Genomic DNA, 22,805 nt, shown 5'->3' with positions numbered 1-22,805 from the left:
GCAATTTATTCCTCTGACGCAAAGCTGAATTTTCAGCATCTTTACTCCAGTGTTCTGTCCTTCAGGAATCATTCTAATATGCTGATTATTATTATTATTATCATCATCATCATTTTTCTGATGCTTAATATTTTTGCTATTTTGATATTTTTTAATTCAAAAGAACAACATTATTTGAAATAGAAATCTTTTGTAAACATCTTTACTGTCATTTTTTAATGCAACCTTGCTGAATAAAAAAAATTAAAATTTTAAACCAGTGTTTAGTAGAATCAGTAGAACAAAGACAGACATCTCTTCTACATAGGTTTACTAGGCCAACATTATTTTTCTTTTCTTTCTGGTAATAGTGTAATTTTATTAGCTCTGACATATGAATCTGGAGCATTTTAACATATTTACCTCACTTCCTTTGGGACCAACGAGACCCATCAGGCCCTAAAATAAGAAAAATACATGATCATACACACACAACGGGCAATAACACATTTCTGTGTTATGCTTATTACAATGAACAATAAGCACACCTGGTCTCCTTTATGACCCGTGTGACCCTTGATTCCACGAGGGCCCATAAGTCCTTGGTCACCTTTATCTCCCTGCGGAAGTAGTCAAGGTAAAGAATTACAATAACAATCTATAATTGTACAGCACTTCACGATACTGTAATTATGATAAATAGAGAAAATGGTGTGAATAGCCACACATTTTTTTCTAAATTCATTGAATGAGTTAGATATAATATTGCACAAACATGTTTTGTATAATTATTATGTGCAGTTAGTATTAGTGCATCACCCAACATTTGATACTGAAAATAGTATGCAAAGGGTGCATGTCTGCATGTTTTTAAGCTGGTATTGTCCACCAGAGACTACAGTATATAACAGGGTTTCTGCAGGTTTTATGAAAGACGAAGACTTTTTAAGACCAAAGAAAAAAAAAAGAATAATTGTATTAGTGATACTTTAAAGTTTTTATCAATTTCCAATAGATCGCTATTATTTTTAATTTATTATAATAGAAAAGCTGATCACACTGCACAAAAGTCATGTTCTTCCTCCATATTTCCTCATATTAACTTGAGAAGCAAAATTACAAAATAAAGTCTTATTTTCTGAGAAACTGATCAAAATGAAAGGAGTTTATAAAAAAAGGGAAAACAAGACTCCTCTATCCACATTTTTAAGCATGCATCAACTCACTTTCTGGTGTTTAATTTCTCCGAAAACAAGAGTTTGCATCTTAAGTAAATATATCTTTACTTAAGGATGTTTAGATATGTGTACTAGTAAGCAGAACAAAACTACTGTATTAATTTATTCATATTTGATTCCATGACTATGAATGTAAGCCTTTCTGGTCCAATTTAAGACCTTTTCAGGTCTCCCTTTCCCTTTGTTTGTGGAAGGGAAATTAAGACATTTAAAAACCTTTTGAAGACCTGCAGAAACCATAAGTTGCAGCTTTTAGATGTTTTTAGCCTAAAAACAGCAATATTGAGATTAAAGGTAAAATAAATAAATAAATTAATTGTGTATTGATACTAAATTTATTATTTAGCTAAATGCTAGAACTTAATTGTGCACTTATGCAACAAAAGGTGCTATCAATACACTATTTCATTTTTTTTTATACTTGCACACCTACTATTTGCTTACATGTACTGTCTTTCCCATCTCCAGCACAGTATATTTTTGGTGCATAGTATACTGTAAATATGCGCAGCTTTTAGATGTTTTTAGCCTAAAAACAGCAATATTGAGATTAAAGGTAAAATAAATAAATTAATTAATTGTGTATTGATACTAAATTTATTATTTAGCTAAATGCTAGAACTTAATTGTGCACTTATGCAACAAAAGGTGCTATCAATACACTATTTCATTTTTTTTTTATACTTGCACACCTACTATTTGCTTACATGTACTGTCTTTCCCATCTCCAGCACAGTATATTTTTGGTGCATAGTATACTGTAAATATGTAAATTGGGATGCAACCATTACATTTACATTTAGTCATTTAGCAGACGCTTTTATCCAAAGCAACTTACAAATGAGGACAATGGAAGCAATCGAAACTAACAAAAGAGCAATGATATGCAAGTGCTATAACAAGTCTGAGTTAGCTTAACTAGCAAGGTTTTTTTATGTATATAATAAAAAGAAAACAGATTTAATAGAGAAAAAATTAGAGCAAGCTAGTGTTAGAGGCCTTTTTTGCTTTTGTTAATTGCGTAATAAAAAACTAAACAAATAGATATAATACAAAAAGATTAGAGAAGCTAGTGTTATTATTATTTTTTTTTTAAACGAGCAGTTAGTAAATGTGCAAGTCTAAAAAGGCCAAGTTTTTTAATGAAAACAAGCAGTTAGTAAATCAATAGAGTGGAAGTCTAAAAGGGGCAAGTTTTTTTTAAAGAATAGAATGAGAATAGAGAGTGCTAGAGTCATAGAGTCAAATAAAGATGAAAGAGATGTGTTTCATCCCCTGGATCCCATTTCCACCCCTAAACCTACCCATCTCCGCCCCCTGGATCCCATGTCAACCCCTAAACCTACCCATCCCCCCCCCCCTAGATCCCATGTCCCCCCCTAAACCTCCCCATCCCCCCCCCCAGATCCCATGTCCACCCCTAAACCTACCCATGTCCACCCCCTAGAACCCATTTCCACCCTTAAACCTACCCATCTCCGCCCCCTGGATCCAATTTCCACCCCTAAACCTACCCATCTCCGCCCCTTGGATCCCAAGTCCACCCCTAAACCTACCCAGGTCCACTCCCTAGATCCCATTTCCACCCCTAAACCTACCCATCTCTGCCCCCTGGATCCCATTTCCACCCCTAAACCTATCCATTTCCGCTCCTGGATCCCATTTCCTGTTACATGTGTGTAGTTACAGAAATATTACAGCTGTAGATACTATGTACCAATGAGTACTTACACTGTAGTTACATACTACGTACACATTTAGTTACTATGTAAGTACACAGGTATTAGGGACACTTAATATAAAGTGGGACCTAAAGATCTATAATCAGACCAGCAGTCCAACCCACCTGGATTCCTTGCAGGCCCACTGGGCCGACTGGACCCTGTTTTCCTGGTTCACCCTGAGGAAGGAAGTTTGTTGAGTAATTGAATCAATTTTTAAGAAATTACTATGAATTGCAATCTAACCAATCGTAACCAATGCAAGAAAATAAATAAATAAAAGCTCTTAAAAAATTTACAAATTAAAAAAGAAAAAACAAAGATATTTGTTTATATGTTCAAATTATGCTTGTATTACAGTGGCTCCTTTGGCTCCTGGAGTTCCATCTTCTCCTGTTGGTCCAAGTGCTCCCTAAATATAAAATGAACATATAACAAAATATAACAATGTCTTAAATGTATACACAAACAAAAGGCTAATATAATAATACTTACATCTTTACCAGGAAGCCCAACTGGACCAGTCAGTCCTACAGCGCCAGTTTCACCCTGTAAAAGAGAAAGCGATTGCTTGTCGTGCATCACTGTTTTGAAATTTAAATTAGATTCAGCAAATTTCCTTTTCATGTAAATTAAGTTTTACCTTCTGGCCTGCAGGCCCCACGAGTCCCTGTTTTCCTGGTAAACCCTAAATTTGAGTGAGATGCAGCATTGTTTAGCCAAGGTGAGTTGCAGATTACAAATGAGTAGAAATCTCCTCATTTAAAGTTTGTTGGTATCAGTATACACACACCCTCAAGTAAATTCAGTGTTTACTGTATAGCAGGCAAACCCTAATTTACTGTAATAGCATTCAGAGTAGTAGCAGCAGCAGCTTTGAGAATCATTTCAGGAAAAGCACAGCAGAATAACCTAACAAAACATATGCACATGCTGATGAACTCACTGGAATGCCCACAATTCCTCTGACACCAATGGCTCCGGACAGACCTGGCTCTCCCTGTCAAGCAGACAGCAAAATCTCAAATTCCTCTTCGGTTTTTATCATTGAACAAACCAGATTTGGGAATCATTTTGTTACAAAACAATATGCATTTTAGTAATCAAATATGTAAAATTCAGTATCGTAAAAACTAGATATACACTGCAGTGCACCAGGTACAACAATACATTCTGAATTCTATGCATTATCATGAAAATGATCATCATAACTCACCTTCTCTCCTAGAGCTCCCGGTGCTCCATCAGATCCATGCTTTCCTGGCTCACCCTACAAATAAACAATCTTCATCTTCATTAAAGTTCACATTCCAGTGATGGTGAATATGAAGGTCATTTTGAACATAAATCTGATGAATCAGTCACTCACAGTGTCACCCTTGGCTCCAGAAGCTCCTTTCTCTCCCGGTGCTCCAATCGTACCCTAAAACAGCATATTAGAATTCTTCAGACAGAAACAAGGTACTTTAAATGATTTTACAGATTGTTTTGTTTTTGAGTATGGTAGATCATATGGACAGCAATAACTCACATCGTCTCCTTTAGGCCCAGGATGCCCCTGTCGCCCTCTAATGCCTTCAACACCCTGTTAAGACACACATATTCATATTATTGAATATTATATTAAACTGTATATATCATAAAACTGAGTATAGAGTCTAACACACAGGCTAGCTCTTAAATCATGTTTTCTAACCTACAAGCTTCGTTATGAATTTCCACTAGGCTGGTTTGCTGTACATTCTCTTCGATAAATAAAAGACTTAAAACCTCTGTATTTTGATCCTAGACTTTAGTTCAGAACATTTTGATCAAATATTTGATGAAAAAAAAAATCTATGAGTTACAGCTCACGTACTGGTGATCCTGGTGGTCCGGTAGGTCCTGGGATCCCGTTGAATCCAGGAGGACCCTGCAGACATAGAACATACAGGCTAGCTTTTATAATATACCCACACTTGCTTTTTGTTCTGCATACAAGAGATTTATGCATATCTTCTTACAGAGCAGTTTCACAATCACTGCAGACATTATTCAATTGGCTGTATTGAGTTTTAAACAAATGTTATTATTATTTAATGCACTGATCAGACTCCAGGATATTGCTCTGTAAGCATGCCTCTCGCTCTTCCCTCGTCTGCTGAAGATGACATGAAGATGTTGCAAGTCTTACCCGATCTCCTTTATCACCATGAGGTCCAGTGAATCCAATTGGCCCTCGCTGACCCTGCATGGAAATATATATATATATATTTTCTTATTTTTTCAATATTTGTTTTGTGTATAGTGATTTGCCAATATTGCATGTAAACACAGTCATGCCAATAGAATACTTGACACTGATATTCTTGTTCGCAGACAATAGTGAAAACACATCACACTCTGTAATGCAAAAACAAATAAACAAGTTTTCAATTGGCTGTATTGAGTTTTAAACAAATGTTATTATTATTTAATGCACTGATCAGACTCCAGGATATTGCTCTGTAAGCATGCCTCTCGCTCTTCCCTCGTCTGCTGAAGATGACATGAAGATGTTGCAAGTCTTACCCGATCTCCTTTATCACCATGAGGTCCAGTGAATCCAATTGGCCCTCGCTGACCCTGCATGGAAATATATATATATATTTTCTTATTTTTTCAATATTTGTTTTGTGTATAGTGATTTGCCAATATTGCATGTAAACACAGTCATGCCAATAGAATACTTGACACTGATATTCTTGTTCGCAGACAATAGTGAAAACACATCACACTCCGTAATGCAAAAACAAATAAACAAGTTTTCATACATCATCTCCTGGACGTCCAGGAGGACCTTGCTCTCCGGCGGCCCCTCGCTCACCCTGTTAATAAAGAAGAGAATGCTTATGGTGTTTATTGATTTAAAGCTCAGGAGAGCTTGTTTATTACAGTTTCTCGATTTGTATCATTCTTAAGAAGGTTTTAAAAGCAATCTTACCTTTTCACCTTGGGCACCTGGCACACCGTCCACACCAGGAAGACCTCGATGTCCCTGGAAGAGAGATTCAATTTAATAATACACTCACTTATTAGAAAAGTAGCTGGTGTTTGGCCAAAGAAACATTCTTCAGTGAGCAAATTTATGTATAGCTGCTCCAGAAAGCACATTTTAGTCTTTCTGCAACAAGAAGTAAACGCAACCTTTTAAGAGATGTTATAGTTTGTTTTCAATCATTTATTTTTAATTTAAAGCAGTACTTCAATTTCATACATTGTTATATTTTTACAATTATATTTGAACATTTTCTTAACTGAACTTGTGTTTTTTGAGTCAAAGTTTAATCCTTAGGGTTGGGGACTCACCTTCATCCCCGGCAGACCAGGCAGTCCCTGCGGTCCAGCTGGACATGTTGTCTGGCACTGCTAACAAAATAAGACACACACATGCATCAGGTCTATTCATCATCAACTGTAGAATCAGACAGGATGTAAAGAATAACACACAACCAGCCTGTAGCTCACCAGAGACATGCAAACCGAGCACTGAAGATTTAAGATGAGGGAGCACAACAGACACTGCAACCAACTGCCAACTCTTTTGATGAGCCAGATAACTCTTAAATGTATCGTGACATTGTTTACAAGCTGTTTCACTGATGTCTTTCTGCAGTTGAAACTCTGATTGAGTGATTACATGAGACATTATACATTTTGGTAAGTTATACTGTTTCTATATTTTCTTTTTATTCATGTTCTTTTGGTGCTATAAGTAGTGGTAAAGAGGAAGAGACGATCTGTTCACATGTCGCCAGAACTGAGGCGCTACAGTGATCTGTCACGCCACATTAAAGTGTGCCAAATCATTATTTATTGTTTGACTTTTGTAATGCAATTGACAGAATTTGAAAGCTGAGACTTTGTTTCATATCAAAACTGACCAAGCAAAAAGCTTCTTGTGATTTACTGGATGGGAGGTGCGCTACAAATAATCTTTCATACATTTTTGTTCACGCATTAAACGAAAACAGTATAGATAGATTCTTTGGATTTAAGAATCGATATCAGTTCATTAAAATGAGAATCGATTAAAATCGAGAATTCCATATTGTTAGCCCAGCCCTACAAATTATAGAGCAGATATAGAGCACGTTGACATTTTCCAAGTTCCACATGTCGCATACTCTATCTTTTTGCGTTTTAAGATCTAGGTCTGATATGCAGGTTCTGTGTGTCCATGTGAAGCATGAATATTATTAAAATCTAACAAGCACTCACAGTCTCCCCACTTCCCTCAGGGTTCCCAGCACCTTGTGGTCCCTAAGGACAGCAGAATGACAGCAGCATAGTTTAGATTCAGAGACACACACTCAAGCAAAGCCTTAAACGTTACAGCGGTCAGAACAGATCTGTGTAAAAGCTCTGCATTAGTTTTTAACCCTCTGAAAGCCAACAGAAGTCACCTGATCCAGTTAAGTAAGGGCTAACAGACTACTAAAATGACATATCCTGGAATAAGATGGAATGAAAATGATACAAATTTGTCAGTATAGATGCTGAAATGTGTTTTATAACTTATCTTAAAGGGGTCATATGATGCGGTTTCAAGTTTTCCTTTCTCTTTGGAGTGTTACAAGCTGTTCGTGAATAGATAAGATCCCGAAAGTTGCAAAGAGTAAAGTTTCAAACCCAAAGAGATATTCTTTATAAAAGCTAAGACTCGTCCAAGCCCTCCTAAAACGCCTCGTTTAAACACGCCCCCACATGTCTACGTCACTGTGTGGGAAGATTTGCATAACACCGCCCAAATGTTCACGCAAAGAGAGAAGGCGTAACTTTTATTCTCGCTGTAGTATTGTTGCTGCCGCCATGTCTTGAAGACGCTGTGTGTTTCATTGTGAAAGCGAAACTACTTTGTTTGGTCTTCCAAAAGAGGACACGACTAGAAATCAGTGGTTACGTTGTATTTACAACACTGTTCCAGAACAGTTCAAACCAAATATTCAGATGTGTGCAATGAATTTTACGGAGTACGAGGACTGTTTCCTGGGAGAATAGCCTACAATGCCGGTCTTCTGACAAATAATGCTGACTCACAGCCTGTAAGTACGTTTTCATATTTAAAGAATTTGCCACTGATGATTCAAACGTGAGTTTTGAGCAGTGTAGCGCTTGTTGTTTGTCATTTCTCCGATCACAAATGCAGACATGGTTTTATGTTTATGCAGCGCAATGCAATGCAACGCGTAAAAAGACAGTATAAGTCATTATTAGTGTTGACACATTATTACTCGCATCTTTGATAACTGTGCATGTTGTTTTGTCTCACTATACACGTACCGGCAGCGCGCAGCTCCTGCCGCCACTAAATTACATTGTATTTGTCCCATATTGTCATTAATATACATACTGACTTCAACTTCGACCACTAAATAAATAGACTGCTATTGTTATGTAAGTATGAGGGTTAGATTATTTAGTGTACAGGTCATTTCAAGAGTGATAAACAAAGTGATAGAAAATATTTATTATACATATTACGTATACGTATACATGGTTATAAGTATAACAGTTAATATTTGATTAATTTAGGGAAATTAACAAGTGTCTTAGTCCTCAAGGGACTATTTGGCCAACCAGCTTGTTCCTGCTTGAAAAGCAAAATATTATTGATAGTGTAAAAAACATCAACTTTGAAGCACATGTGATTGATGGACTAGCATTACTCAACCTTACTTACTACCTTCCAGCAATGCTACATTCAATGATGGTAAAATAGTAAAAAAAAAAAATAATAATAATAATAGTTCATTTAAATGGAACCGGAATCAGAACCGAAATCGTTAGGAAAAACTGGAAGCGGAATAGGAACCAGAAAATTTCTAACGATACCCAACCCTAGTCATTATAATCTGTAATTATGTCTAGCATTACTCAACCTTACTTACTACCTTCCAGCAATGCTACATTCAATGATGGTAAAATAGTAAAAAAAAATAATAATAATAATAATAGTTCATTTAAATGGAACCGGAATCAGAACCGAAATCGTTAGGAAAAACTGGAAGCGGAATAGGAACCAGAAAATTTCTAACGATACCCAACCCTAGTCATTATAATCTGTAATTATGTCCCCCCTGGATGCAACAAATACCTCGTTTATAATAGGTTTTATTGTTTTTGTCTCGTTGCACTGGGACACAGCATCACAGTATGATAAGGGGCGTAACATTTCCGTCACACGCTTGAGGTATTCGGCCAATCACAACGCACTGGATAGCTGGCCAATCAGTAAACACCTCGCTTTTCAGAACGATGAGCTTTGTAAAAAATGTACGCATTTCAGAACAGCGGGCACAGAGGAGAAACAATAATGTACAGTATGTGGAAAATAATGTGTTTTTTTAACCTTAAACCACATAAACACATTTCATTAAACCAAATACACAAAATAATGTTATTTTTTAGCAACATCATATGACCCCTTTAATACCACATGAGGTAAATGTAAATAATGTAAATAATAATAATAATAATTGTATAGTCATAGTTTATGTTAAAAAGTAATTTAGTTCAGTTAAACATTTCTGTTACTGTTTATTTTAGATAAAGATTTGTCTAATTTCTTACATTGAAATTTGATATTCTCATTCAAATACCCCCTCCCCCTTTTTTTAAACAAATCACACCCCATGTATATATACCCATTTATGTATACATATACTATGCATATATGCAAATGAAAGCTAAATATGTATATATTTAGACTAAACTGAATTAAACTCATTCTAGTAGTTGTGTCTTGTAAGTTAGTAAGAAAGTATTTGAAATATGTAAAATGTTAAAAATGTCAATGGTAGAAGTCGGTCTTACTGCTGGTCCTGGAGGTCCTGGTGGGCCTGGGAGCCCAATTCCTCCTCTTGGTCCAGGAGGACCCTGGAAAATTCAATACCATAAATAACACTTAAATTCAGGTACCAGAAACAATCAACATAGCTACAACAACAAGATTAAGTATGAAGACGTATATTTAATGCCAAATTCACACTGCAAAGGTGGCAAAGAAGCGCTTCTGAAGTGGCATTTAGTTATCTTTACACAGTTTGTTTAATGCAGCTCAGAGGTGGCATGAATGCATTTACACAGCAATGATAACTATACACTTTGATACCAGGGGCTGAAGTGGGTCAAAGCAGGCATAATTTAGCCTGGCTTTTAGCATTACGTCTTCTGAGCAGGCACAGAGCAGCCTTAACTCTCTGTGCTTATGTGTAAAGATGCCTTTATATGTGTCTTAGTGTATTGTGTGCCACTTTAAAATTAATTTTGACCTCTGGTCCGATGTTTCCCTCGTCTCCTGGAGTACCAGGCTTCCCTGGGGTTCCCTGCATGAGTGGAAAACAGTGTTAAAAAGTGAAAATGTAAAATTAAAAGCTGAGAGTGAGACAAATTAAAGTAAGACCAGGTTTATTTTACATACTGGAGGCCCAACAGTCTCTGGTCCCTAGAAAAAGAAAATACAAAAGTCAAATCTTCAGAATGAATTAATTTGTCTTAAAAAAGGCATTGCAAAATCATTATTTACTTTGCAAGCAAATACAATCAAAAAGACAAGAAAACAATAAGACAACACAATGTCAACAGGATACAAACACATTTAGCATTGAAGGATTTGATTGCTTTCCTAAATGGGAAAAAAAAAATACTCACAGGGGGTCCAGCGGGTCCAGGGAAACCAGGGAGACCCTACAAATTAAGGTGTTTAATGTTTTTTTAAAGAAGTTTCTAATGCTCATCAAGGCTGTATCTATTTGATCAAAAGAGACTCCATTAATAAACTTACTGATTATTTAGCTGCAAATTATGCAGAACCACACACAAAAAAAAACTTTTTATTCACTTTGCATTGTTTTACATTATTGCAGAATTATTGTCTATTAAGATCTCTTACTCTTTCTCCCACCAGTCCTCGTGGTCCCATGGGGCCCATCGGCCCCTACACACATATAAAAAGATTCCACAGTGATTCATTTAGCACAATGACATATTAGAGTTTGTGTGAAACTGATGTGTAAATCTGTAAAATATTGAGTGTTGTTATTAAATGGTAAAGGTTATGTGTCTCAGTACTAACCATTGGTCCCGGGGTCCCCTGCAGTCCCCTCTGTCCTGGCAGTCCAATCTCTCCTCGATCTCCTTTACTGCCCTACAACACACAAACAGCGTTATCATCATTCAGTATCGACTGCAGCCGTTGCTAAGATACAGCGGCTCTATGCTAACATAATTAGACATGCTGGACTCCTCGGTGCATCTGTCCTCATCTGATAGGACCAGAGTCAGATCTGAGCAGTGTTTAAACTATTTATGACACACCAGATGATGGTGCAATTCAACCACACTTTCCCTTAATAGATATTGACACAGGAAGCTGGATTGATTGGGTGGGTTTCAGATCTGGCAACCTGTAAATTCATTTTCTGATTAGGAGTTATAATACAAAACTGTTTATTGGGTACAATGTTCAAGTTCAATAAAAGCAATATTCAGTGTTACTGAATAAACTCTACATTTTCATTTTAGTCTAATGAAATTTATCTCATACAAAATATCGTATAATGCAATGCACTGCCATGGGACATTCTTCAAATCTAGTTCTCAGAACTCTGTTCTTATTTTTCAAGGAAAATCCAGCATCCCTCCATTATTATTATTAGCAGGTTTTTTTTTTATTCAAACACTATTCTCTAAAGATTTTTTTAAATAATAATTTAATAAATTAATAAAAGTTTTTTTTTATTCAAACTTATGCTCTTTTCTAAAGATTTGTTAAAATAATAATTTAATAATTATCTGCACATATTCATATTGTGCTTCCAACTTATTTTGTATTACATTATATTTTTTTAGCTTACAATTAATATATTTTTAGTGTTTTATTTTTAAACATTATTTTTAAACAAATACTTATATCATGATTATAATCTTTGTAGAAATGTAATGTTTATAAGCTTTTCGTTTTATTTTTTGTGCAGATTTAGATATCAGCTTTATAATTTTTTAGGTTACGAACTATTTCTTTTAGTGCTTTATTTTTAAGTATAGATTTATATATACCAGCTTTATAATCTTTGTAGCATACACTACTTACTGTATTTTAGTGGGGTTTTTTATACAGCACTTTTATAATCTCTGTAGCATACATACAATTTATTTTACTGCATTTTTAAAAGTATAGAATTATTCTATTAGCTTTGTATCTTACAAACTATTTATTTTTAGCAGTTTGTTTTTAATAGTATAGATTATATCACTTATAATCTTTATATCTTACATTTTATTACATATTTTGTAGATTTAAATGTAGATTTATATATACACGATTGTGTATCTTATTTGTCTTTTAGTAGCCTATTTTTTGAATATATATATATATATATATATATATATATATATATATATATATATATAATAGTACAGTATAATAGTAAATAAAACTAGTATTAAATTATATGTCTCCTTTCTAATCTTTGTAGCTTAAAAACGATTTGTTTATTTAATTGTTTGTTTATTTATTTTTATTTTTTATTCATATATCATCTTTAAAATATGCCGTAACATGAAAATAATTATTGATTTATCAGTGTTGGTCTGAATTTCAATATCGGTTCATCCCTTTTGTTAACTCTAGGTCAAACTAGTATGCATCTTGTTGAGTGTGACCCCCAGCTGAGTTTAAGAACAATGTCTTCTTGAAGAGATTGGAGATGAAGATGTTCTTCCAATGTTTCACACTTACCAGAGCTCCAGGAGTGCCGGGGGTACCTGGAATACCCTGAAGAACAGAAAAAAACAACAACAAGAAAAGGACACTATTTGTTAAAAAACAATAAGTAAGTCAGTGAGACAGGACAGAGGTGTTGACGTAAGAAAATCTCTAATGAGCAGCTCCTGCCTTCCTGAAAAAAAGAATAAACCCTTAATGAGCTGCCTGAGACGAAAGAAGGCCAAAGACGAAGTGCTTCATTAGCTTGTGTTGAAGACTGAGCTGCTGAAGTCTAAGGAATGGCTCTAATGGAGATTTACACCTGATTTTCAGCACAGGAAAAACTCTGGACTATAGATGATGACAATTCAGAACAGCATGAGTTAACAAGTACTGTACCGACTGATAATCATTTTGATTTGAAGATCAGTACATCAAATAAATAGGAAAACCTAATTATGTTACAACTGTTGACATTTCCTATTTTTCCAAAATAAATGTAATTAACAATTAATTAATATTTAACATAATTAACCATTATAATTAATAATAAATGAATACTAAATAAAACAAAAAATAATATATTAAGTTAAATAAATAAATGACATTTTTTTTTAAATAATATGCACCAGATAGTCAGTGAACATGTCAAGACTACTTTTAATTATTTTTATTTGTTTTAATGAGCAGAAAGACTTGCATCTCTCCCGTCTCTGCCAGGTTCTCCATGGGGTCCACGAGGCCCCTCAGGACCCTCAGGACCGGGGGGACCAGGGATCGGCTTGGGATCCGGCTGTAGAAGGTTGAAGGAGCAAAAGAAGGAAAACGATGAGTAAACAAAAACATGAATGTTTTCGAATTGATTTTATTATTTGCTTTAGCCAAATATAACCAATGTTTTTCACTGAACGCCAAAATCAATAACTGGAAGCGTTGCAAATAATCTCTCTCTACCAAGGACCTTAACAAATTACTTTAACACAACAAGGAATAAAATATCAATCATTAGCTCTCCGCTGCCAGCTTCTCTTTATATGCTCAATCTTTAAACGAGCCAAGTAACAACACATTTAGAAAATAACTTGTAGGGTTAAGAAAAATTCCCAGAAGATTTCTTAATAAAATAACACATTATTTACTTTGCGGCGTTAATAACCTCTAGCATATAAATACATAAAAGCTGTTCTGGGTCATGATTTGCTGACTGAAGTAAATATAGCAGGTGGCAAATGAGTCAATTCAGCAACAAAGCAGTGTAGTAGATTATTTGCTAAAATAATTTATTAATAGATAAAAAAAATCAATAAAAAAAAATCAAATACCTCAGCATTGGCATACATCTGAAGAAGCAAGAGAGAGAGATAATTAAGATTATTGCAGAGTTAGTGAAACCCCTTCACCAAAAAGAGAAAGCACACCTGTAGATGGCGCCACAACATGCGGCCTACAAAAGCGCCCCGGCCGGCCAACTCATCAAAAAACAAAGCAAATGCGTGAATTTTGACATTAATGCCAACTGTTCAGTGGTAAAGTGAGATGTTATGTGGTCTTTTGAGGCTTTTCCAGACTGCCACAGCAATAATATATCAATCTTTTTAGGCCATACATCAGTTATGCAGCACATGTATTAGAATGAGAGTAATATTGTTGATCATTTATTCAGAACTGTGAATAAAGTCTTAAATTGTACAATTGTATTTACAGTTATTTACAAAAATTAAATGGGTTGGTTCATCCAAAAATGAAAATTCTGTCAATTACTCACCCTCGAGTTGTTCCAAACCTGTATTAGTTTCTTTCTTCTGTTAAGCACAAAAGTTGATATTTTGACAAATGTTGGTAACCAAACAGGTAGCCACTGATGGTAGTCAATGACTACCATCAACTGTTTGGTTACCAATGTTCTTCAAAATATCGTTTTTAACCAAACAGTTGATGGTAGCTATTGCCTTCTCTGGCATGGAGAAAAAAATGTAATAAAATATTGAAGTCAATGGCTATCGTCAACTTTTTGGTTACCAACGTTCTTTAAAATATCGTTTTTAACCAAACAGTTGATGGTAGCTATTGCCTTCTGTGGTATGGAGAAAAAATAAATAAAAAATATTGAAGTCAATGGCTATCGTCAACTTTTTGGTTACCAATGTTCTTCAAAATATCTTTTTTTGTGTTCAACTGAAGAAAGAAACTGGGTGAACTATAATAATAATAATCATCAACTGTTTGGTTACCAATGTTCTTCAAAATATCGTTTTTAACCAAACAGTTGATGGTAGCTATTGCCTTCTCTGGCATGGAGAAAAAAATGTAATAAAATATTGAAGTCAATGGCTATCGTCAACTTTTTGGTTACCAACGTTCTTTAAAATATCGTTTTTAACCAAACAGTTGATGGTAGCTATTGCCTTCTGTGGTATGGAGAAAAAATAAATAAAAAATATTGAAGTCAATGGCTATCGTCAACTTTTTGGTTACCAATGTTCTTCAAAATATATTTTTTTGTGTTCAACTGAAGAAAGAAACTGGGTGAACTATAATAATAATAATAAATAATAATAATAATTCATTACATTTATATAGCGCTTTTCTAGGCACTCAAAGCGCTTCACATTGTCAGGGGGTATCTCCTCATCCACCACCAGTGTGCAGCATCCACCTGGATGATGCGACGGCAGCCATAGTGTGCCAGAACGCCCACCACACACCAGCTTATTGGTGGAGAGGAGACCGAGTGATGAAGCCAATCAGTAGATATGGGAATGGTTTGGAGGCCATGATGATCAGAGGCCAATGGGCAAATTTGGCTAGGATGCCGAGGTCACACCTCTACTCTTTTCGAAAGACATCCTGAGATTTTTAATGACCACAGAGAGTCAGGACCTTGGTTTAACGTCTCATCCGAAGGACGGTGCTTGTTGACAGTATAGAGTCCCTATCACTACACTGGGGCGTTAGGACCCACACAGACCACAGGGTGAGAACCTCCTGCTGGCCTCACTAACACCTCTTCCAGCAGCAACCTAGTTTTCCCAGGAGGTCTCCCATCCAGGTACTGACCAGGCTCAGCCCTGATTAGCTTCAGTGGGTAACCAGTCTTGGGCTGCAGGGTGATATGGCTATCCCATTAAAACCAGCCTAAGGTGGTCTGATGATCTTTGCTGACAAGGTTTGATAGTTTTAGTGGAGTTTTGGGTGCTTGCTGATGAGGATAGGAGACCAACAAACCACTTTTTATAAAAAGGCATAGTTAAAAGGTATAGTTACCTCAGACTGAGGAAGTTCGTTACAGCTTTCTCTGTGAGCTCTCTTTGGGTCACAGTGAATCAGCATCCACTGCAACTCAAACTGGAAAAACACAAACCAATGAAGTTATTTCTTTATTTGACTATATATAAACATATCCTAAACCACAAGGCTTTTATGTTTTACATGTATCAGAATTAGGTTTTCAGTTTTAAATCATTGACTGACAGCACTATCAGACTCATTTGTATCTGTCCTTTGGACAGGAAGTGACAAGGTGCTGAGGTCCATCAATCTGGCAGTTACATTGACTGATGGTAACACATATCAGACAGTGTGACAGTTACACAGACTGACAGTTGCATTTATCACAGGTAGTGACTGTAACAGGATGTGATGGATTTGATTGGTGCAGGGTGACAGTAACATTCATCAATTACAGTATAGATCCACTGCAAAACCTAATCAAAACACAAAAGAATTAAACTTTCCAAAACTTGAATCTTAGAAAGAATTAACCCTTCTAAAATATCAATCTGAGAATTAACCCTTCCAAAATTTGAATCTCAGAAATAATCAACCCTTCCAAAACTTCAATATTTCAATCTTAGAAAGAATGAAGCCTTCTAAAGAAACAATTAACCATTCCAAAATTTCAGTATTAGAATTAACCCTTCCAAAACTTCAATCTTTCAAAAAGAACACTTTCAAAAGAAGAATGAACCCTTTCAAAAATGTCATTCTTAGAAAGTATGAACCCTTTCAAAGAATTAACCTTTCCAAAATTTCAATCTTAGAATTAATCATTCCAAAACTTTAATCTTAGAAAAACTAACGCTTCCAAAGAAAGAATGAACCCTTCTAAAACTTCAATCAGACAATTAACCCTTCCAAAATTTGAATCTCAGAAATAATTAAACCTTCCAAAACTTCAATCTTAGAAATAATTAACCCTTCCAAAACGTCAATCTTAGAAAGATTTAAGCCTTCCAAAACGTCAATCTTTAAAAAATAACACGTTCAAAACAATTAACCCTTTCAGAAATTTCAATGTTAGAGTGTATGAACCCTTTCAAAGAGTTAACCTTTCCAAAATTTCAATCTTAGAATTAACCATTCCAAAACTTTAATCTTAGAAAAAACTAACGCTTCCAAAGAAAGGATTAACCCTTTCAACATTTCAATCTTAGAATTAACCATTCCAAAACTTTAATCTTAGAAAAAACTAACGCTTCCAAAGAAAGGATTAACCCTTTCAACATTTCAATCTTAGAATTAACCATTCCAAAACTTTAATCTTAGAAAAAACTAACGCTTCCAAAGAAAGGATTAACCCTTTCAACATTTCAATCTTAGAATTAACCCTGCCAAAGCTTAAATCTTAGAAAGAATTAACCCTTCCAAAACTTCACTATTAGAAAGTAATATCTTAAACTTAAAAGGTATATATTATGTCTGAATGTTTTACAAGCAAATATGGCAAATAAATATCTAATGCAATTTTGTTTTCGTACATCATCTACAGGCTAATGTATTTTATTCATCTTCATTACTTTGAAATGTAAAACTTTTTAGTGCACCTTTAAGAAAGTTAAATATATACTGTATTAGTAAATATTCAACAAGATTGAACTGGTGACTCTCACCACTACAGAGGTGTTGGGATCAGAATCCAATCTTCCGATCAGTGTGTCTCCTTCCGTGTTGACATAGCCCTTCCTTTTGATGGGTTTCTGGTCCACAGGGTGACAGTCCACATACAGTGTCACCAGCTCTTTCTCCACACCAACCATCACTTTGTGCCATTTAGTGTTGAAGAGGTCGTAAAGGCCTGGGAAGGTGACGGTCTGCACATCTCCCTCCATAGTGGTGAGGAAGAACTCCAGGGCCTGTTGGTCTCCATTCAGACGCATACCTGCCTGCTTTAAACCGTCTTCCTCCACTACCTGCCAGATGTTCCACACCTTGTTGACAGTGTTCTTGATCATGCGGAAGGTGGTCATGAAGGAGTACTCATCTGGGAAGCCCCTTGGAAAGTTCAGCCTGGTGGGCAACAGATATTGATATATGTTGAATATGTGTCTCTGTCTTATATTTCACTAGTGAATTGCAAGCAGCAATCAAGATACTGTTAGTTGTTTATCTGTTGTCTACTGTTAGATACAAAAATAAGGTGTACTGTTAAACTAAATGTAATGTAAACTTAACTAAATGTTAATTGTGTACTGTTATATGTTATAAAAAGTCAATTTTAAAGTAAGTAATATATATTTTAATGCATATGCATATTGAGTATGAATATGGTGTGAAGACGGGTGGTTTTAGTGAAATAAAATAAAATAATAAAAGAGCAAAACTATAATAAAAGATACAATAATATAAAATAAAAGAGTGAAATAAAACTAATTTAAAGAAATGGTGCATTTGTGTTAAAAACATTCTAGCGATTTTAAAGTTTCAAATATATATTTTATTTTATATGAATGTTGAGTTAAAATGTGCAAGTGGTTTTAGTGCAAGTTAAAATGAATAAAATAAAATAACAAAATAAACAGTGTGAAATAAATAAAAAATTAAATAAAGAGAAAATTAAATGAAATGGTACATTTGTGTAGTTTCTAGTGGTGAAAAACAAGGTTCTGAAACCGGTTTTACATTTTTAAATACATATATTCATCTAAACTGATATTGAGTTATGGTCCATGGCCGCGTGGTTTTAGTGAAATGAAATAATAGAGAGTGAAATTAATAAAATACAATAAAGAGAAAATTCAACGAAATTGTACATTTGTGGTAAGAACATTCCAGTGATGAAAAAACAAGGTTCTGAAACCTGTTTTAATTTTTTTAAATATATATTTTTATGTAAATACATATCGAGTTACAGTCTGTGGCTGGGTGGTTTTAGTGAAATAAATAAATACATTATACAAAATATACAAAATAAAATAAAATAAAGAGTGAAATAAAAGGTAAAAAAAATAAATACATTTGTGATGAAATGGTACATTTGTGTTACAAACATTCTAGTGATTAAATTCAAATGAGAAAAACGGCCCATTTTACAAACTAATAGCAGTTAAAATTGTGGCACATTTCTCAATAATTGCAAGAATTTCTCAAAATGTAATGTAAAAGCTTATGCTATAACGTTGCATTAATAGGTTTCTTAAACAGAAAGTGCTTCTGCAAATTCATAATGAAGTTACGTTCTTGTCACGAAGCACATCTATTTATAAAAGGGATCTATTACCGCTAAGAATAGTAATTCACCTCCATTATTGTCTGATCATCAAGGGAATAGCCCTGCATTATACACACAGAGCAGCTCGGCTTCAAGTTGCTCTGAGATAAAATTATGAATGCCAAATAGATCAGAGACAAGTGCACTTTCATCTTCAAAGCCTGTGTGTTGTCCGTGAGTTATTTCAAAGGGACAGTGCTGGCTTTCATTGCACGGTGTTAAAGAATCAGAAGCCGGGCCGCAGGCAGAGACAGAACACCACAGCATCTGAGAATCAATTACCTTGTCCGGTTTTACACACACCCTCTCCGGGGCTTGACCCGTGTGGCGTTTTAACGGGCTGAGGCGCTCTGCGGGAGATGCTCTTACAAATGAAGCTACAGCGCCCTTTAACCAGCTTGTAAACGGATCATGGCGAGGCCATAAATATGGAGCTTCCTGTTGGCTAGTAAAATAAATGAGGGCCACAGTTTGGAATAATCTCTAATCTCAAGAAATCACTTTCTTGTGATGTTTTTATCAGCTGTTTAGACTCTCATTCTTACGGCACCCATTCACTGCAGAGGATCCATTGGTGAGCAAGTGATGTAATGCTAAACTTCTCCAAATCTGTTGTGATGAAGAAAAAAACTCATCAATATCTTTGAGTAACCTTTCAGCAAATTGTCATTTTTGGGTGAACTATTGCTTTAAGTATATTTTATCTGTAATAAACACTTCAGTTAGCTCTGGAGACTATTAGAGTGTCTTTCTGCTCCTCGAATGCCAAATATTTTACTAGGCCAGAGAAATAGACCAAGAGACTTAAGCTAAAACGTGACTATTTGTGTGTCAGTGAGTCTGGTTGTCTGGGTATGCAGTGTTCTGCTTGAGCGGATCTGCATGGGTTCAGACAAGTCTGTTTTTGCATTATTAGAAGCTGTCCAGAGCCTGATAACACCTGTCTCTGACCTGTAATAAGCAAGTAACACCTGAAAAAAAGATCATGTATGTCAACAAGGTTAAGTGTGTGTGTGCTTATGTGACATTTCTAGCTTTAGGTTATGTAGTGCACGGATGCACATAAGATGTAAGTGAAGTTTTAAGCAGTTGTATGCATTTATATAAACATGTACTGTAGCTAAAATAAATCACTCACTAAACCATGTATTAGTACCTGGTTGGGATCTGGAAGTTGGCCTCTCGGTCGAGTCTGTATGCCACCTGGAGGGGTGTGGATCCTTCTACTTTTCTAACGCTCCTCATGGGAATGACATCCAACTGAAACTGCGTGATCAGATCAAACCCTGCCACACACAAATACATATGTGACCCTGGACCACAAAACCAGTCTTAAGTCGCTGGGGTATATTTGTAGCAATAGCCAAAAATACATTGTATGGGTCAGAATTATTGATTTTTCTTTTATGCCAAAAATCATTAGGATATTAAGTAAAGATCATGTTCCATGAATATATTTTGTAAATTTCCTACTGTAAATATATTAAAACTTATTTTTTGATTAGTAATATGCATTGCTAAGAACTTCATTTGGACAACTTTAAAAGCGATGTTCTCTACATAATTAGTTTTTTTTTTGCACCCTCAGATTCCAGATTTTCAAATAGTTGTATCTCAGCCAAATATTGTCCTATCCTAACAAACATACATACATCATACAAACATACATCAGTGGAAAGCTTATTTATTCAGCTTTCAGATGATGTATAAATCTCAATTTCGAAAAATTGACCCTTATGACAAATAATAATAAAATTGACCCTTATAACTAATAATAATGGAATTTCAATTACAATTTAGAATCAATTCAGATCAAATAAGAAGTCTTTCAGACTGTCCAAATATGAACCAAACTTCTGTTCACATAGGGGAAAAAACTTTAATTCAAAATTATTTAAAAATATCAAAATATCAGATTTTTGCGTCATAAAGCCTAAAACCCTAATCATTTCCGGAACAAAACAACAGAACTGAATAGAAAAAAACGAAACAAAACGGAACAGAAGAGAAGAGAACAAAACACCAAAAACAGTGTCAAAACATCAAAATATCAATTTCTGGAATAAGAAAATGGCAAAATATTTTAATATTTTAAAGCCTAAAATCCAATAGTCTCAAAAATAAACAAAAATAATGAAAAAGGAGACTACAATTTAAAAAATAAAACAAATTAAAAATGTCAATTGTCTACCCAGTACAATGTATTTTACAATAAATCTCATTAGATTCTCTTTATACCCAAATTATAATAGAAATTCCATTTGCCTTTGTGAGAAATTCATGCAATACAATATTTATAGCAACCTTAATATGCATTTATGCACATATCCAGCCCAAAAACATCCAATAGGTTTCTTTACATCGGTTTACTTCAGCAATTGTATTTAAACTTGCTAACTCCCCGTTTCCATCTGTGCACAGAGCAGCACATGTTTGTGATTTTAGGTTGCACCCTCCGCATTATTTGTTAAAAGCAAAGAGGTCACAACCAATTAAAATCTTGCTGAGCTAGAAGTGTTTCCACTGCAGAAATTGACTTATTTTAGAAACATTTTAATTGCCTCGTTTGAGATCTAAAGATGTCTTAAAACAAGGCGACTATCAAGTTCAGCATCTTTACCTAATAAAACAAACAGCTTCGTGCCACTGCATGCCCTGCATACAGAAAACTACTTAAGACTATTTATAGGTAAACAACGCCTGAATGAAGAGTGTTTTAATGATAATGCATAAAGCATGGTTTTAAATATTCATACTAACAGTCATGAGAAGTTCTCGAGTGTGCAGATATATATTTTTTTTTAAATAGAGGAGATGCAATGATATACAGTATACTGTATATATCATGCAATTTGTATAAAACATGCATTCCCCAAAATACTATATTGAATGCACACATATGATGAAAACACAGTTCACAACATGTTTTTTCACAGTGACTCGATTTTACCTGGAAGGTCATCTTGTCCATTCTTCATGGTTGGGCACACCGTGTCACCATCTAATCTGTTCAAATCCAGCTCTGAAAAATTCATAAGCGACATGAGTGTCATTTCAGGCCTGTCTGCAGCGACATATCACCAGAGAATACGCTCAGATAGTTAAACGCGTGACCTCATAACAGAAGACAAAGTGTACCACAAACACATATCTTTTACAACAACAACAACAAAATAATAATAATAATAAATTGTAATTAGTAACCAAATTAACAAATAATTTTATTGAAAAAAAATATATTTAAATATACAATTATATAAAAAGTATGCTTGAGAATGTCTAGCACACTTAGTGTATATATCACTTTTCAAATGTATTTACTTTTTTTATGTAAAGCCATTCAATGCTATGATGGAGAACATCAGCTCTATATTCCTTTCTATAGTTTATCATATGACACTCTCATGCACCCAAAAATAACCTGAGAAGGGACTTTAGCTGTTTTTTTTTTTCATATTTCTATTATTCATATAGAATTTTCTATTAAAGAAAAACTTACAAAACAGTGTTCTTTTAGTACAGCTGATACATTTTAATCTTAATGATATATATAAAATAATTAATATTATTGTTTTTTTTGTTTAATATTTTGAATCAGATGTCTATATGTATATATATATATATATATATATATATATATATATATATATATA

The 22,805-nt window shown here is 34.6% G+C and overlaps 1 protein-coding gene and 1 pseudogene across 1 annotated transcript in view; both read right to left on the bottom strand.

The window, feature by feature from the left end:
- The window catches only part of LOC107574934 (collagen alpha-3(IX) chain-like), a 17,418-nt pseudogene extending 4,694 nt beyond the window's left edge, over positions 1–12,724 (bottom strand).
- A 620-nt stretch (positions 12,725–13,344) lies between these two features.
- Positions 13,345–22,805, bottom strand: part of LOC107574933 (collagen alpha-1(IX) chain-like) — a 16,890-nt gene continuing 7,429 nt past the window's right edge. Inside the window, exons 3-8 of the mRNA XM_016261356.1 lie at positions 22,103–22,158; positions 20,309–20,438; positions 17,555–17,951; positions 15,930–16,010; positions 13,988–14,005; positions 13,345–13,458 (exon numbers count right to left, since the gene is read on the bottom strand). Of these exons, the coding sequence (XP_016116842.1) occupies positions 13,345–13,458; positions 13,988–14,005; positions 15,930–16,010; positions 17,555–17,951; positions 20,309–20,438; positions 22,103–22,158 (796 nt within the window). The remainder of the gene's footprint in view (positions 13,459–13,987; positions 14,006–15,929; positions 16,011–17,554; positions 17,952–20,308; positions 20,439–22,102; positions 22,159–22,805) is intronic.

The sequence above is a fragment of the Sinocyclocheilus grahami genome, unplaced genomic scaffold, assembly GCF_001515645.1.
Source record: "Sinocyclocheilus grahami isolate Dianchi unplaced genomic scaffold, SAMN03320097.WGS_v1.1 scaffold2396.1, whole genome shotgun sequence".
Taxonomy (NCBI): domain Eukaryota; kingdom Metazoa; phylum Chordata; class Actinopteri; order Cypriniformes; family Cyprinidae; genus Sinocyclocheilus; species Sinocyclocheilus grahami.
The sequence above is the reverse complement of the archived record's forward strand: the minus strand, read 5'-3'. Positions and strand labels throughout refer to the sequence as shown.